General features: G+C 40.4%; 3 protein-coding genes and 1 pseudogene across 4 annotated transcripts; 1 reads left to right on the forward strand and 3 right to left on the reverse strand.

Moving 5' to 3' along the window:
* Window positions 1-5,223: 5,223 nt before the first annotated feature.
* Window positions 5,224-8,962, reverse strand: LOC131699021 (zinc finger matrin-type protein 5-like). Of its 2 annotated transcripts, none has more exons than XM_058994340.1 (6): window positions 8,825-8,962; window positions 8,446-8,614; window positions 7,946-8,008; window positions 7,736-7,816; window positions 6,577-6,688; window positions 5,224-5,890 (listed from the first exon to the last, which is right to left on the reverse strand). In XM_058994340.1, exons 2-6 carry the CDS (start codon window positions 8,570-8,572, stop codon window positions 5,749-5,751), a joined length of 525 nt encoding a protein of 174 aa, XP_058850323.1. In that variant the 5' UTR covers window positions 8,573-8,614; window positions 8,825-8,962; the 3' UTR covers window positions 5,224-5,748. The 2 variants fall into 2 exon arrangements, with proteins under 2 accessions (XP_058850323.1, XP_058850324.1); XM_058994341.1 differs by having other exon boundaries at window positions 8,829-8,939.
* A 33-nt stretch (window positions 8,963-8,995) lies between these two features.
* Window positions 8,996-10,284, forward strand: LOC131699022 (cytochrome b-c1 complex subunit 9-like). The gene is made up of 2 exons (XM_058994342.1): window positions 8,996-9,185; window positions 9,942-10,284. The coding sequence occupies exons 1-2, from the start codon at window positions 9,045-9,047 to the stop codon at window positions 9,990-9,992; spliced, it is 192 nt and encodes a 63-aa protein (XP_058850325.1). The 5' UTR covers window positions 8,996-9,044; the 3' UTR covers window positions 9,993-10,284.
* Window positions 10,285-11,030: 746 nt separating this feature from the next.
* LOC117427068 (transmembrane protein 17A-like) lies at window positions 11,031-13,024 on the reverse strand. Its single transcript, XM_058995624.1, has 4 exons — window positions 12,934-13,024; window positions 12,201-12,304; window positions 11,593-11,706; window positions 11,031-11,342 (listed from the first exon to the last, which is right to left on the reverse strand). Exons 1-4 carry the CDS (start codon window positions 13,022-13,024, stop codon window positions 11,031-11,033), a joined length of 621 nt encoding a protein of 206 aa, XP_058851607.1.
* Window positions 12,890-15,759, reverse strand: LOC131699188 (selenoprotein M-like; annotated as a pseudogene).
* Between the last annotated feature and the right edge of the window lie 713 nt (window positions 15,760-16,472).

The following is a 16,472-nucleotide window of genomic DNA, read 5'->3' on the forward strand; positions in this document are numbered from 1 at the left end:
GGAGAGTCTGGAACCAAAATGATCTTGATTGATATTTCAGATCATTTTATTTCAGAAAAAAGGTGATGCTTCGTTCCTTAGCTGGTATTTGAAGGTATTTTTTTTTTATAGAGCAACAATTAAAAAATATTCAGATTTTAAAAAAAACAGTATATATGTATACAGCGCAACGTCATTTTGGAGCTATCAGACTAACACAAGAAAAATTTATATTGAGAGCAGTGAATTAGTGAACTGGCCCTGTGAAGTTATAGCAGTAACGAAGCTCTAACTCAATCACAGTCCTGGAGGGCCCTTCCTCTCTAGGTTTAACAGGTACAATAAACTACTTCAGGCTCTGGATGGGTGTTTAATTGAGTCAATTAAACAATGTACAACAGGGTTGGAACAAAGACCAGGAGTGTTAAGACCACACTGCCCACCCCTGCTCTAACTCAAACCTGCGCATCTTTGGAAACTGACATACTTGCTTTCTGGGGCCCAGGATATCCAGGATGTGTCCAAATTCGTGAAAAGTTTTAGCTTGAGAGACGGCGCTGATAACCTGCTTCTCTCGAGAATATTAAACTGTCAGTCTAATCCCCAGGAAAACACAGACAGCTCCACTCCAGCTTCCGACTAGACAGTGGAGCAGAACTGACAGCGGAGTTCCAGGTCATTAAATATGCAGGTCACAGGAATGCTGTGATGTTTTTCCCAGATCTGGAGGCTAAACCCTTGTGGAGATCCTTCATCTCCGTTCACAGGTTCTCTGGCCCTGAACTGCAGAAAACCCCAGTGGCCAGATTCACTCAGGATTAACTACAGTGTTTAATGGCACCTCCACCCTATGGATCTATTAAATACAGCAGCCTTTATGAATCATCATTTGCAGAACAGTTAACCAGCCCCCTAAATTGCTTATGCAATGTATTTACTGTCACCATGCACTGATGGATCGTGCCCGTGTGATGGATCGTATTTCACTCCGGTCACATGACACACCGGGGACAAGTTTTCAGAGCGTTAACTCCAGTCTTCAATTGTACCATCTGTTTCGAATCCCAAGTAACTAGAAGTGAAGTCGCCTGGAGCAACAAGCCAGTTGTTGATCTCTGTCCAGAGCCTTGGTTACAACCTGGCCTCCCCCTTTCTAGACAAAGACTAGCTGGGTTCATAATCATGAGTAGGACAAACTCGAGGGACTTTTATTCAGGAGGGAAACAAATGCAGACTCATTAATCAATGTAGTGCCGACTGCTTGGAAAGGTAATCAAAGACAGATAATGAACGAGAAGGTGGTCGGCACACCTTGGCACTCAGGTCAGCCACTGCGGTACTCAATGGAATAATACTGGTCTCTTCGGACAGTCAAGAAGTGGGTTGTCTCAGCTGTCAAGACTATTTATAAATAAATAAACACTACAGACAAATATAAGGGGCATGATATTAAAAAGAAAAATGTATCAAATGCAAGACTATTTGTTAGTATGTTTTGCAGATAAGGGTAAAGTGTGCTATGCTGGATAAAATATTAGAAAGAGTTACACCCTGTTGTATTTTGGACCAACTGGAGCTTAGTGTGAAGTCCAGTGAAAAGGAAGCACCAATAATCAATGTAACTGAAGCGTGGGAGAGCCTTCCCTTGTCAAAGAACGGAGAGGAGTGGTATTTGGTTACACAACAGCACACTGATTGATTCGAAGGAATTCAAAAACAATATTCAATTACCATGATAGAATTTGACAGTACACGATGAAACCTGCTCGTATTTGTATGCCTTCAGAACAATGTTTCCATTTAATTCTACCTCTTTTCTCTCGTGTCAAAAGCGCCTTTTAAATGATGTGCATAACGTACAAGCAGAGGAACGCATGAATGATTTCAGAGCTCGATAAAATTCATTTAGAAGCAATGCATCAGATGTGACCCAGGGCAAATTCATTTTGCTGTCAACAAGGGAAAGAGAAGCTCATAATGATGAGGGAGAGAGCAGAGACACACAGCGCAGGCACTGCACTAGACATCTTAAAGGTGCACACAGAAACATGGCTAGAATTCAGTGACATTTGAACCATATTATCTTGTTAAATGCCATATTTAAATATGGCTGTTGAAAATACTTTTGTGTGTGTGTCTGTGTATTTTATTCCCCCATGATCTGTTTGACAGTATAATGTGTCGCATCCCACACGGTTGATCCACGCAAGAAATGTATCTGACCTTATGAAAAATACACAAAATGTATCTGTGGTTAAAAATGTGTCCAGAGTTATTAAGTAAACAGGCCAAACTTTGTTTTGGTCACTAGAGATATGAAACATGAACTGGACTGTAACTCGCATCATTAGCTACAGCAGTGGTTCTCAATTCTGGCTCTTGAGATCTATTCCAGTCCTGGTCTTTATTCCAAGCAGAACCAATTAAACCCTCATTCCAGACCCTGAAGTCGGTAATTATAATCATTGTACCTGTTAAACCTGGAGTGGAATGGCGCTCCAGGACCACCATTGGACACCCCTGCCTGTGACGGTTTCCCTCCTTGGGATCCCTGAGACGATTACAGTACAGATGTGTGTATAAATAATCTTCTATAAAAGTATTTAATTTATTTAGGTATACGTTTTGTTTTGTAAAACTCCAGCGAAGTACACCGATTGGGTTTTTTTTTTTTAAATCTAGGAAACGAGGGAATGAGGTGAGGAACCCCAGAGGACACTCCCAGCACAAAGCTGTAGGAATCCAAAATCAGAAGATACCTGTGAACCCAATGAAAAGACTCCCACCAGGTCTGTACATTACAATCAGCCCCAGCTCCCGTCATTAAAAACATCAGCAGCTGGGCTTGAGGGGTAAATGAATTATTGACGGCTGCTTCATCTCATTAAAGTCAGCAGCTCTTTCTACGGTCATGAATTTTTCAATAGATGCTTGTACCAAGCGCCTACTAATAGACATTTTACAGAAGTGTGTTTCAGTAGTTTATTATAATGTAGTACACAGAGCCTGAAAAAAAAAAAGAATCAATCAAAGAAGATGTTTTATTAACTCTTCCCATTGTCTGGTGATGGGGCTTCCTTGAAGCACGTTCATGTCAAATGACAGGGTGCTGTTAAAGCTTTTCATGGACACCTCTGCAGCAACGGGTGTCAAAGGAGTACGCAGCTCTGCAAATCAGCTTGCCATTGGGGGTTCAAAGTCAAAGTCGTTACAATGATATCAACGTTAGAACCTGAGGTTCTCGCAAAAACAATCAGGGGGCTGTAAGCCCGTCCTTTGGAAAGGAAAAATCATACCCCGTTTATCTTCACATCCATTTGGGACACATCTGTCTGGATTAAATGAAACTTTGTTACTTATAATATTTAGAAATAAATACTTTAGTCGCATCAAGGCAGATTCTGATGGCATTAGGGTTGTGGCTGAGTCCTGCCCAGTCACCAGTTATCTTTTGGCTTCTTATTATATTTTGATTGAAATTAAGCACAGAAGAGGGAAATACGCAAGAACTGCCACATATTTACCTATGACTTTATTTCACAAACCTGCACACCTCCAGTTTAGAACGTAATGGTTCTGTTAAATTGCAGGTTCACAGTTTCAGCACAGCGGCAGGGTCTGATTCAGATGGACAAGATGAAATCAGTTTAATTCTTTCAGACAAGCCAGTCTTTATTTAGAGCTGAGCTTTGACTGGCAGAGTGATGTTGGTCTAGTTAGCAGCAGCAGAGCTGTCAGCACCTTTAAATAAACAGAGCACCAAGCTTCCTGAAATGGACTGATGTAGAAAACAGCATCAAGGCAAAACTGTTATTTGTCCCTTTGCAATCTGTTGTCAGTTTCTGTTGTCAATTCATGGTACTGGCACTTATAGTGTGTTATTTATATGCTAGTTATTCAACTTGTTTTCCAATGTAAATGACGATTTGCATTTAAACTGCTAAACTGTGACCATAGAAGCAAACATAACATTTCAATGGCATTTGAACTGTATGTAGTTGTATTTGAAAAGGCTAGAGTGAAGTTCATTTAGAAATACTGCACAATTCAAATCTCCTTTTAGGCCTTCGCTGCACTTGCAACATTGGGCCACCTGGTGGCACTGTGCTCAGGGTAGAAATCTCAGTCAAAGAAATCACGTCACATTACTCAGCCACCTCTTTGGGCTGTCAGCAGAAAGTTAATGAAAGCCTCATGCCCAGTTGCACAGAGACACTAAAGCCTCTAGACAAGCCATTTAGTTTGGTTTTGCTCTAATATACACAGTCTACACTCTTGTCACGAAGCCAAGGAATTTATTACAGTCGGCTCTGTAGTAATATTCATCAATGTAAGGAGAGCATTTAGAAAGAAGCAGAAAAGTGAATTATTTTGGCGTTGTCCTTCTAAAGGCAACCAGAACACAATTTCAATACAAAGCTCTCTTCTTGAAGACGCCAGCTTTATGGTCTTGAAATCTGGACACATTTCAGCGGATCCTTTTTTTAATACACCTTTTGAAGTTAACAACACAGAATAGCACTTTCCTTTAACACATTCTAACTTTTATCAATACAGTGGATTATGGAGAATAACATGGGTTTTAAACACTCACATATGAGAAACAAGGTATGAGCTCTCACTCTGAAATCAACCCCCAACTGACTTGACATTCTATATCATAAAACAGCAAGATCTGTGCCCCAGTCACCCAGCAATTTGGAGTAATTTAAACTGCTTACCACTTCTACTCCACAGACAATACCACCTAATGATTGCGCTCCACAAGTGTTGCAATACATCACATTCCCATTACCTGAAAAGAATTGGATCACACCTAGAACAGCGGAACTGAGACTGCCACCTCTCCCTAAAGGATAAAATAACTGGTTTTGCAGCAAGTCATTTTCTTACCTCGGTCCCTTGCTGTGGAATGCACTTTCTACGGATTTTTGATTTAGTTTCTTTTAAAACTTCTAAAAGAAACTAAATCAAGTAGACCACTGTTTCGGATAAAGCCCTCGTATTATACACTCATACTATTTCTGCAGTCCAGTAAAAACATTCATTTGCTTACCACCGCAGGTGCGATCTATTTCGGAGAAACCTACCCTGGTTCAGTCAACTAAAACAGCAACCGTCCCTGCAGATGGGAAGGATCGGACTGTTTCATCAATACTGCGGCACATCTGGGAGGGCGTTCTTCTGTTCTACTGTCAATGGTGTCACAATCAATACCAGAGTGAAAGGGAAAATAAAATGATGACTGGGTTTTGTGCTTTTATTTTTAAACAGTAGCTGCTTCTTCATCCCTATACACCAGCAAACACGACTTTACCAATGCCATCAAGAAAAAAAAAAGAAACAAAATGTAAAAAATGAATACACTGTAAAATCGACAAGGGCTTGATAAACCTGTGGGCTCCACACAACTCTTGAGATGTTGATTAAGAGAATGTCTGACAAGCATGGGCAGTGACAGCGTACTTGTGTGGTTCAACCTTTGGGTGAAAATAGACTCTACAGACATTTGGAAAAGGCCAGATTCATTTCCATTAATTGTTCTGCTGCCTTCTTCTGGAGGAGTTTGTATGTCATTTGAAGTGTTTTGTAGTACAACCAGTTTCCCAGCACAGTGCAAGAGAGGCAGCGGGCAAGAACTCTTTCAGTCATTACCATGCATTTGTTTAGTCCCTGTCCCTGTGCACACCCACAGTATGAGAGTTGAAAGAATGGAAACCCAGGCTGTGCACCCATCACAGCTCAGCATCTCAGGGCTGTGTCGTTTGTTCATCCCCACTCTGTGACAGGTACGTCCTTCCACCCCCCGGGAGGGGGAGGGAGCAAGGAGGCCGGGAGATCTGGGAATGACATGAACTGTGCCGGAAGCTCGCTTCCAAATGAACTTTCCGCTCCTTCCACTTGAAGAATGCTGTCAAGAGAGGGAGGCATCGTTTGTAATTCATAACAGTTCCTGCCCAGGATAAAACATATCATGTATTTACAACAGGGAAGGCATTTAAGAGTGCGAATCAGCAGATCGAGGCTTTATATTGCAGTGTGTCACAATCAAGCACAGGCACACCAGCCCTATTTGACGAGGATTACTCGCAAAGAGGGATTGCGACTCAAGAACTGTTATTAACATTTCATAAAGCACAAGGGAAATGACTTTCCCTTTTTCAATCTCTTGGGAAAAAAAACAAGTTGATATATCTACCCTGTGGCACTGAGAATGGATACAGCAGTATTGCCCTAATATATTTTTGCACAGTCAGGTAATTGATGTGCGTGTATCAGTGAAGCATGGGGAGGTTTACTGCTGTAAACTCATATTTGCAAACTGCTAAAAGCAACGTAGGCGGGAATGGATTACTAAAACAGCAGCTCTCATACAGTTTGAGTGCAGAAAAGAAAAATGGACACGCTTTCACAGAGATATATGGAGATGCATCCGATTTAAGTACAGTGAGTTTAGACTAACACCAGTGATTTATGAAATACCTTCAATGCAATTTAATTGCGTTCTTTGCTTTTTAGATGCCTCCTCTCCCTCCTTCATTTATTAAAACTACAAGCCTTTCATAAGATGCTCTCTCTGTGCTCAGTATTCTTTACCTGCTGCTGTCTGTGGCTTCACTCCTCTTCTCTCTCCTGGCCAGCCAGTCCTCAATGCTCCTTTCAGTGGATTTCCTGGCCTCACTGGGATCCTCTCTGGCTCTTCGTTCCTCTGTTTAACACAAAGAGACACTCTGTCTTCATTCCAAGGGAATCACTTAGGCTGCACAGGGGTTCCATATGTGTCAGTGGGAGTCTAACTAGGGCAAAGAGCATCATTCAAATGCCAACTTGAATCATATTTACTGACATCTCTGTAATGTGAACATCAGTAGCAGGCATGCTCCCTGCCTTGTAATACACTGTGCTTTGATACTAAGTGATCTGTTACTTATTGGGCTTGACAACTTCAGCTGTATTGATATGTTTTACCTCCTGTATCAGTTTACTCTCCGCTGAGTATTAGCCTTCAGTAAAAACAGATATATATGGTTTTAGTTTTTTTTTTTAATTATTCATGTCTGTGACACTTTGTTCATGTGTGGGGCATCCAGCACTGTCTAACCATTTCACTGACATCTAATTTCAGGCAGATACATTAACTCACGAACACTCTCAGTAACCTTACTGGCATACATTATAAACTTGTGGTTTAGGGGCAAATAGGCTGCACAATGAACAGCAATATCAATACTTGATATTGTTCTTTAGTAACAAATTGCGTAAGGCAGCACTGGGCAGGGTCTAATTGTTTGAAATACATTTTGAATTTTTTTGTATTAAAACAATCACCATAACATACATAATGCAACTTGCACCCCAGTCAAAAATACTGATACGAAATGAATTTCCTGATTGCACTTTCATCTGTTCAATCCAGGACCTCTCTCAAACAGAAACTGACAGCAGTTCTGAACTGTGGGGGTGTTCTCATGATGTAAAACACGAGCATACACTGTGTTCCCTTAGGAGATAGGAATGTAGGTCACCACTCTCCCCAGTTCTGAGGAGCTAAGTTACTGATGAACACTTCCTTGGTACTTTCAACCCCCTTCCTTTTCCTCTCCAAACGTGAGCAGCCAAACTGGGATTCAGCAAATAGAAGCAGCTACAATTCTGAAAACTGTCTGCTCGATGTCACTTTTCTTTGCCCCCCAGTCCTGTTGAAATGTGTGCACAGCGCACTAGCTACCCCTAGTGTGAGAAAAAGCTCACTTACCTTCTACCTGTTCTTTTAATCTTTCCATATCTTCCTCTGTCAGGTGAGAGAATCTGCAGTTCATACCGAATACACACTGACCTTAAAATGGACAGAAACAAGACAACAGACCCAATTACACCTTGTTGATCCATTAAGTTATCAAACCTCTTTGTGTTGGAATTACATTGTATCGTTTACTGGCAATGGGGGACAATGATGCATTCTCACCTGTCTGCAGAAACTTCCTGCATGGTTTTTTAGCTTGTTCATCAGCTAAGATGAGTGCTGCATCTATAACAAAATAAATACATATATGTAAAATACTACACACGGCCCAGAGCTCCAACGGTAAAATGTAACAATCTCATTTTAAACCTGATTTTGTTATCACCAAAGTTGCAATTAAACCACAATGCATGACATTGTTGATACCTGGTTGAAAATCCAAAAAATAAGTGATAGAAAACACACACACTAATGTTCCTACTCAGAATCGAACCAGCATATATTGCAGTAATACTAAATCATGGAGCTATGATGACACCTAAGTTTTTGTTTCAACCTGTTCCTATATATATATATATATATATATATATATATATATATATATATATATATATACTAACATTTCTATTGTATTTGCACTTGAAAGCCACAGAGCTTTTAAACTAAATGCCTATGCTCTGGCTGAAGCAAGAACTTGGACTGCAAGCGTGGAGAGAGTCTACCTCTGAAGAGGTCGAACCAAGCCTTTTTGGCTCTGTGATGCTGGACTCCGTTCAGGTGCTTCTTGCGGTTATGCATGTTGTCCTGGAAGGACCGATCGCAGTAGTCGCACAAGTATCTCTTTCCCATGACTGCGGTGAGAGTCTGCCGCCGGAGTCGCTGCTTTCCTGGCTGTGTGAGTGCGAGTTTGTAACAACACTTGTCAGGACACACACATCACAACAGATGCTCCATATGTACACGTTTAAATCATAACATCTCATTTATCATATGTCTATCATCATATATTACATTAGGTCCTGTAGTGTTGTTGTTTTTTTCATTTGTAGACCATGTTTTCTAATGTATATTACATTATCACAACGTAAATTAAACGCTTACCCACAGTTCAGTTATCCTGCAAACATTGCTTATTTCCTGTAATGGTCTTAATGTTATTCTGGGAGTTGTAGTTTACTATTTCGGCTCACACAAGAAAAGATCACATCTCCCAGTAGTCTACGCGGTATTAAGACTACAAACCCACAGTGCACCGGCAAATACGTCATTTTTCCCCACATTCGTTTCCGGTCCTCGTTCTGTGAGCACTGCAGCAACCAACATGGCGTTTGGTAGGCAGGTCTATAATTTGGTCTTCAGGAGGAGCTCAACATTCGCGCTGTCCATCTTGGTGGGAGCCGTTGTGTTTGAGCGGATGTTCGACCAGGGCGGAGACGCGATTTTTGAACACCTGAACAAAGGGGTGAGTCAAGTCGATGTGAAAGGGCTCTGAGTTTACCTTTCACCTCAGCCAGCAATGCACACCGCAGAGCAGGCCTGACCTTTCCGTGTAGGAAGGGCAGTGTTTTCTTAACGGGTGGTTGTGTTTTTTAAAATAGTGCAACCGTTGTCAAATTGCTTATTGTTCAGATTTTAAAACTGACACAAGACATGATGGTTTCTTCGTTATTTCGCTGAATTGTTAACCGATTAATTTAGGACGCACCGCTTCAAAATGAGAGCGAATGTTATTACTGTCAGACTTGACCTTTGCCACCGTTGTTCTGGTAGATTATATCAAAGTCTTCAAAAGTAGCTCGCCCCCAATAAAATATAGTGTGATAGTTGGACTGTTTTTGCAGAATTACGCCCCTTTCAACTAAATCTAGTAAGTTGAACTGATATGATAACCTTGGCATATACACGTCTATAGCCACTGTATAGTAGTGTTTCGTATACGTCTGTATGAGTTATACTGGAACATGCTTTAAAATCATCAGTATATCACCACCAGAGTGTATTTTGTTTTGAATCTGCGAAGTGTCAACCAAAGCATACCTGGGCTGTCTGACAGAGTTGCATTGTGACAGACAAGTTACCCGAGTTGCCTCTGTAAGAATTATACTTGACAATGATAGTGATTCGATTAATACAAAAATAAATGAATTCAGTTGTTTAAGTTTAAATAACCCTTTAGCCAGTACTGTGTGTCCTTATTGTTTTATTTTTTATTTTTTAGAAACTTTGGAAGCACATTAAACACAACTATGAGAGTCACGATAAAGAGTAACGTGGCGGTTTGCTGGTGTGATGACTCCATTCCCTGCTGTGTTTGTTGGGGCTCCACTGACAGGCATGAGCAGTCGAAGACATCAATGTTTCACTGGATCTTGAAGACCCCAGAAATTCAATCTTTTGGGACTGGTGCTGCGTTTGATTTTCTGCCTCTCGGAGTCTTCTCCAGGCATTCAGAACACCGCTAATCAAAGTGCTGGCCTTCAGTCTGTTTCATCTGTTCTGTTTAATCTGTCAGTTGTATTGTAAATCTTGAGTAGATGCTGTTAATAAATTCATTTAAACCATGTTATTTTAACTTTTTTTGCATAGTTTGCTCTTTTGCCACTTAATTAAAGGGCTGTTTAAGATATGTACGCTGTGGCAAACAACTAAGGGATGCTCAGAGATATGAATATTAAGCATTTGTATGCAGGTACAAGTAATTAAAATGAACAAGTATAAGTAATTATTGTCAGTGGTTATCACACTCCATATTAATAAAACTTTAGACTGATGTTGGATATTAAAATATTACCATCATCTGATATCCTTTGCATTCAAATTACGCTAGTGGTCTTGGCATTAGGCTATTTCAGTATAGGATTTGTAGCTTTTAGTATACAGCAAGGGAATGTAAGATAGTCTTTTGAAAATATTTGTATTCATGAATATTGATCTGTCCAACATTAATGAAAAACCACATTGTAATCATCAATACCAATGAACTGTTCATTTAGCTAGTGTAAGATTCCATCTTTTGGTGTAGAACCAGTCATGTTCACTCTGCTGCAGGTTCTTCTCTTTTGTCCAGTTACTTCTGAAAAAAACTACTTCTTGATGGGGCTTGTTGCTTAGGACTTGCACACTGATTAAGGCATTAGCTGAAAGAGTTGTCTACTTGGCTTAGGTCTTTAAAAGTGTTACCTCTGCTAAAGATCTAGCTCTGTGATAGAGTGAATTGAGCTAACCATTCATCATACACAGTATTGTTCAGCTCCTGGGGGATAGCCCGTTTTTACCAATACATGCAACAAAAGGCTAAATAAACCTCTCAATAAACATGAATATTTCTGGTCCAGGGGAATATGCTTCTGCCTGGTGGGATGGGGACCAACTGGTTGATGTCTAGGGTTTTGTCCGTGTCTTCGAATTGACTGAGGTGGAACTGCAGGGTAAGTTTCCAGGTCATCACCCTGAGTGCAAGGAAAGCTGCAAGCACCTCAGAAAGGAGGAAGAGCAGGTAGATGACGTGGACAGCCCTCTCCAGTGGAAGGATGATGATAGCCTCGTCCGTCAGGAAGAACAGGAGAATGGGGAGCTGGAACAGGAAGGTGAGGAGCCAGAATCCAGCCAGCTCTGGAACCTGATGAGATGGGTTGAGGACGGGAATATTATTCTGATCTCAGATCGTATTGGAAGCCAAATACCTTCAACAACCAATATGGCGATATGCTCTGGAACATGGTGGTGGCCATTGTAGGCCATATTTATGCAGCTATAACCTAGTGGATTCTAATCTCTGATGCAATCACAGTTAAGCAGGTTATAACAAATATTTTATAAATCTTTGTCTATCAAGAGATCCTAAGTAAAGCCACATATTCAAATGTTACCTTTTCCTTCAAGTTCCCTACATAACCAAGGTAGAGTCTCAGGCCCTCCGTAAGAGTGATGATGACCATCCCAATGACCAGGAGAGATTGGTAGTAGCCTGGTAACCAGCAGTACTGCAAAAGAGAAAGATACTGGTGTGGACATTTCAGTCTTGGCTCTGTGTTGGTGACAATACGACTATACGAGTTATTAAAGCCTTCAACATGCAGTACACATACGAAAGGTATTTAGAGCTGTGGCTCAGTGAATTATAGATCATAAGAAAGCTCAATCTGCGCATGGTCTGAATAATGAACCAGACACACGGATGACTGTAACCTAAACTATTGCTTATGGGAATCAGTGTGGAGTAGTGGTTAGGGCTCTGGACTCTTGACCGGAGGGTCGTGGGTTCAATCCCAGGTGGGGGGACACTGCTGCTGTACCCTTGAGCAAGGTACTTTACCTAGATTGCTCCAGTAAAAACCCAACTGTATAAATGGGTAATTGTATGTAAAAAAATAATGTGATATCTTGTAACAATTGTAAGTCGCCCTGGATAAGGGCATCTGCTAAGAAATAAATAATAATCTGCTAAGAAATAAATAATGAAGGCATCTTTGCGTACCTTTAACTCCAGCATAAGAACTTCAGAAATCCACCAGGAAGGAAAATAGTAGGTATTGAAGTAGAGCAGCATCTGCAGAGGTAGGTGGGACACCATTTCATGTGCTGAAAACAAGAAGAGTAAACCGAATAAAAACACACAAAGAAAACACTCCTTATTTGAGTTATTCAAAAAGCTTTCTCAACGTTAGTTACTTCTGTAAGTTTTGGAAATTCACCCCAAGCCGTCCTCCAAACTAACAGGGCGTGGTGTAGATATATTGATAGATATGGTCGATTGTCTCTATAACACCAATTCTTTAATGGTACAGAAACAGGTTTAAAATGAGGAAGCTCAATGTGATGCTGGTGTGTGCGTCTTTACAAATTAAAAGTATATTTTGATGGTAGTATGGCAGCTAATACTGACCATGCAGTTGGCAGAAAGATATCTGTCATTAGTTTAGTCAGCAGTTGGCACAATGTACGATGCTGGTATAATATAGACAACTGTCCCAAAATCACTGGAAGTACCCAAACTCTAATTGGTATTGTGGTAATGATTCATATGCAGCTCACTATGTAATTGTTCCCCTGAAAAACTATGCCTTTCCATTTCTTTGAAATACACGTATAGTTTCAACTAATGATAAAAACACAGAAACCATGTCAAAAGTTTTTTTTTTTATTAATAAAACACTTGCTCCAATTTGGTTTACATCATCATCATCATTATTATTTCTTTTGCTTCTAACAATGAATGTATTCATCATTTTTTCTCACTACGGGAAGCTTCTCCTCAGCCTGAGACCAGGCACGGTGCTGCCTTTCGATCCCCAACCTCATTCTTGCTTCCTGCAGCAATACTCAAGATGAACACTAGGCGCTCTCAGAGTTCATCTCTAGGAGCTTTCAGAGGGAGATGCTGGAACTCCTTGGGGACCTCTTCACCTTTCTGTGACCTTTTGTAGAACCCCAGAGATTCCAGGAGAGCACTGATCTCATCCGCTGTCATATCCTCAACTAGAACAGTCTGGAACAATAAGAGAACTCTTTATCAAGAACACAAAGGCACTTTTTACTGATTCAGAAACACACGTATTGGAGCTCTTACTGTTTTACTGCACCGTAGTTAAGCTGACTGTGTGTGCTTACCTTCACAGCCTCTTCTTTCCCGTTGTAAAAGATGAGCTGGGGCTCCTTTTCCTCCCCGGAGTCATATTCCAGGTTATGGCTAACGCAGGCTTGTTAAGGTAAAGTATGGATGTTCTTAAATAACTTTACAGCTTATAAGCATGACAGCCGTGGCTTTAAGGAATAAGGATATTATAGTGCCACGCACTTCATCAGGAATAAGGATACTATAATGCCACGTGCTTCATCAGGAATAAGGATACTATAATGCCACACGCTTCATCAGGAATAAGGATACTGTAATGCCACACGCTTCATCAGGAATAAGGATACTATAATGCCACGTGCTTCATCAGGAATAAGGATACTATAATGCCACGCTTCATCAGGAATAAGGATACTATAATGCCATGCGCTTCATCAGGAATAAGGATACTATAATGCCACACGCTTCATCAGGAATAAGGATACTATAATGCCACGCTTCATCAGGAATAAGGATACTATAATGCCACACGCTTCATCAGGAATAAGGATACTGTAATGCCACACGCTTCATCAGGAATAAGGATACTATAATGCCACGCTTCATCAGGAATAAGGATACTATAATGCCACACGCTTCATCAGGAATAAGGATACTATAATGTCACGCTTCATCAGGAATAAGGATACCATAATGCCACACGCTTCATCAGGAATAAGGATACTATAATGCCACACGCTTCATCAGGAATAAGGATACTATAATGTCACGCTTCATCAGGAATAAGGATACTATAATGCCACACGCTTCATCAGGAATAAGGATACTATAATGTCACGCTTCATCAGGAATAAGGATACTATAATGCCACGCTTCATCAGGAATAAGGATACTATAATGTCACGCTTCATCAGGAATAAGGATACTATAATGCCACACGCTTCATCAGGAATAAGGATACTATAATGTCACGCTTCATCAGGAATAAGGATACTATAATGTCACGCTTCACCAGGAATAAGGATACTATAATGCCACGCTTCATCAGGAATAAGGATACTATAATGTCACGCTTCACCAGGAATAAGGATACTATAATGCCACGCTTCACCAGGAATAAGGATACTATAATGTCACGCTTCATCAGGAATAAGGATACTATAATGCCACGCTTCATCAGGAATAAGGATACTATAATGCCACGCTTCATCAGGAATAAGGATACTATAATGCCACGCTTCATCAGGAATAAGGATACTATAATGCCACGCGCTTCATCAGGAATAAGGATATTATAATGCCACGCGCTCCATCAGGAATAAGGATACTATAATGCCACGCGCTTCATCAGGAATAAGGATACTATAATGCCACACGCTTCATCAGGAATAAGGATACCATAATGCCACACGCTTCATCAGGAATAAGGATACTATAATGTCACGCTTCATCAGGAATAAGGATACTATAATGCCACACGCTTCATCAGGAATAAGGATACTATAATGTCACGCTTCACCAGGAATAAGGATACTATAATGCCACGCTTCATCAGGAATAAGGATACTATAATGTCATGCTTCATCAGGAATAAGGATACTATAATGCCACGCTCCATCAGGAATAAGGATACTATAATGCCACGCTTCATCAGGAATAAGGATACTATAATGCCACGCTTCATCAGGAATAAGGATACTATAATGCCACACGCTCCATCAGGAATAAGGATACTATAATGCCACATGCTCCATCAGGAATAAGGATACTATAATGCCATGCGCTTCATCAGGAATAAGGATACTATAATGCCACACGCTCCATCAGGAATAAGGATACTATAATGCCACACGCTCCATCAGGAATAAGGATACTATAATGCCACACGCTTCATCAGGAATAAGGATACTATAATGTCACGCTTCATCAGGAATAAGGATATTATAATGCCACGCTTCATCAGGAATAAGGATACTATAATGCCACGCTTCATCAGGAATAAGGATATTATAATGCCACGCTTCATCAGGAATAAGGATACTATAATGCCACGCTTCATCAGGAATAAGGATATTATAATGCCACGCTTCATCAGGAATAAGGATACTATAATGCCACGCTTCATCAGGAATAAGGATACTATAATGCCACGCTTCATCAGGAATAAGGATACTATAATGCCACGCGCTCCATCAGGAATTGCTGAAGCTCAGGCATTTTCTTGATTGATCATCCAACCACACTGGGAGCCTGGTGAACAACAGAAACAACATATTACATTGCTGTCCAGCCACAGTGTATACAGATTGATAAGAGAGAAGCTTTTACTCACAAGCAGCTTTCCTCTGGCTATTTCCAGCACTTCTTCAGCAGCTCCCTCTGAACTGTTATCGGCTGCGCTGTCTTGAACAGGTAAAGCCAGCAAACACAACAGTATGGTCCACATCATCTTTACACGCACCTGCTGGACCCAACTGAAATTCAAAAACGTTAACATTTAAGCATTATGATAGATATGGACTAAACCAATATAGGTGGGGGGAATAAATATGAATTTTACGAAGAGGAGGTAGAAATATATTTTATAGTGTAGCGAGAAATAAACTGTAAGAGAATAAAAAACAAAATCATTTGCAGATAGTAGCAAAAATGTAACTGTTTTTTTTGCCATTTTTTTTATTTTCTGAGCCCCCCCAACTCCATTACTATAGTTTACTCCAACCACTTCTGATGTCCTTCATAACAGGTGTATCCTTATCTATTTTCCTTAGGCAACATGCCAGGCTGTCTAATGGAATGTGAAATTGCTGTTAACCTGCAACACACCAGCTTTAAGGCATATGTTCTTAATACAGAGCCTTGTAGTACGAGTCCTTCTATACTCTGTGTTCGTGGCAGAGCGTTGCCTTTTCATTTTTTATATTTGAAAAACTTTAAGGATTGTTTTTTAAAAAAAAAAAAAGTTTAAGTGCGTTTAAAAACTTTCACTTAGTTTAAACTGTGTTTTGACAAATGAGAATAATTTAATGATCCCTCTCAAAAACAGCTGCATTTAAATAATCATACTAGTCCTTATAAGGTTTGTGAATAGGGCCTCAAAAGTGTACTGCAGTATACTGTGCTAACCTAAGTAAAAAGCTGTGCATAACGCAACCCAATAGAACCGAACTGCAC

This window comes from Acipenser ruthenus, chromosome 21 (genome assembly GCF_902713425.1).
Source record: "Acipenser ruthenus chromosome 21, fAciRut3.2 maternal haplotype, whole genome shotgun sequence".
Lineage (NCBI taxonomy): Eukaryota > Metazoa > Chordata > Actinopteri > Acipenseriformes > Acipenseridae > Acipenser > Acipenser ruthenus.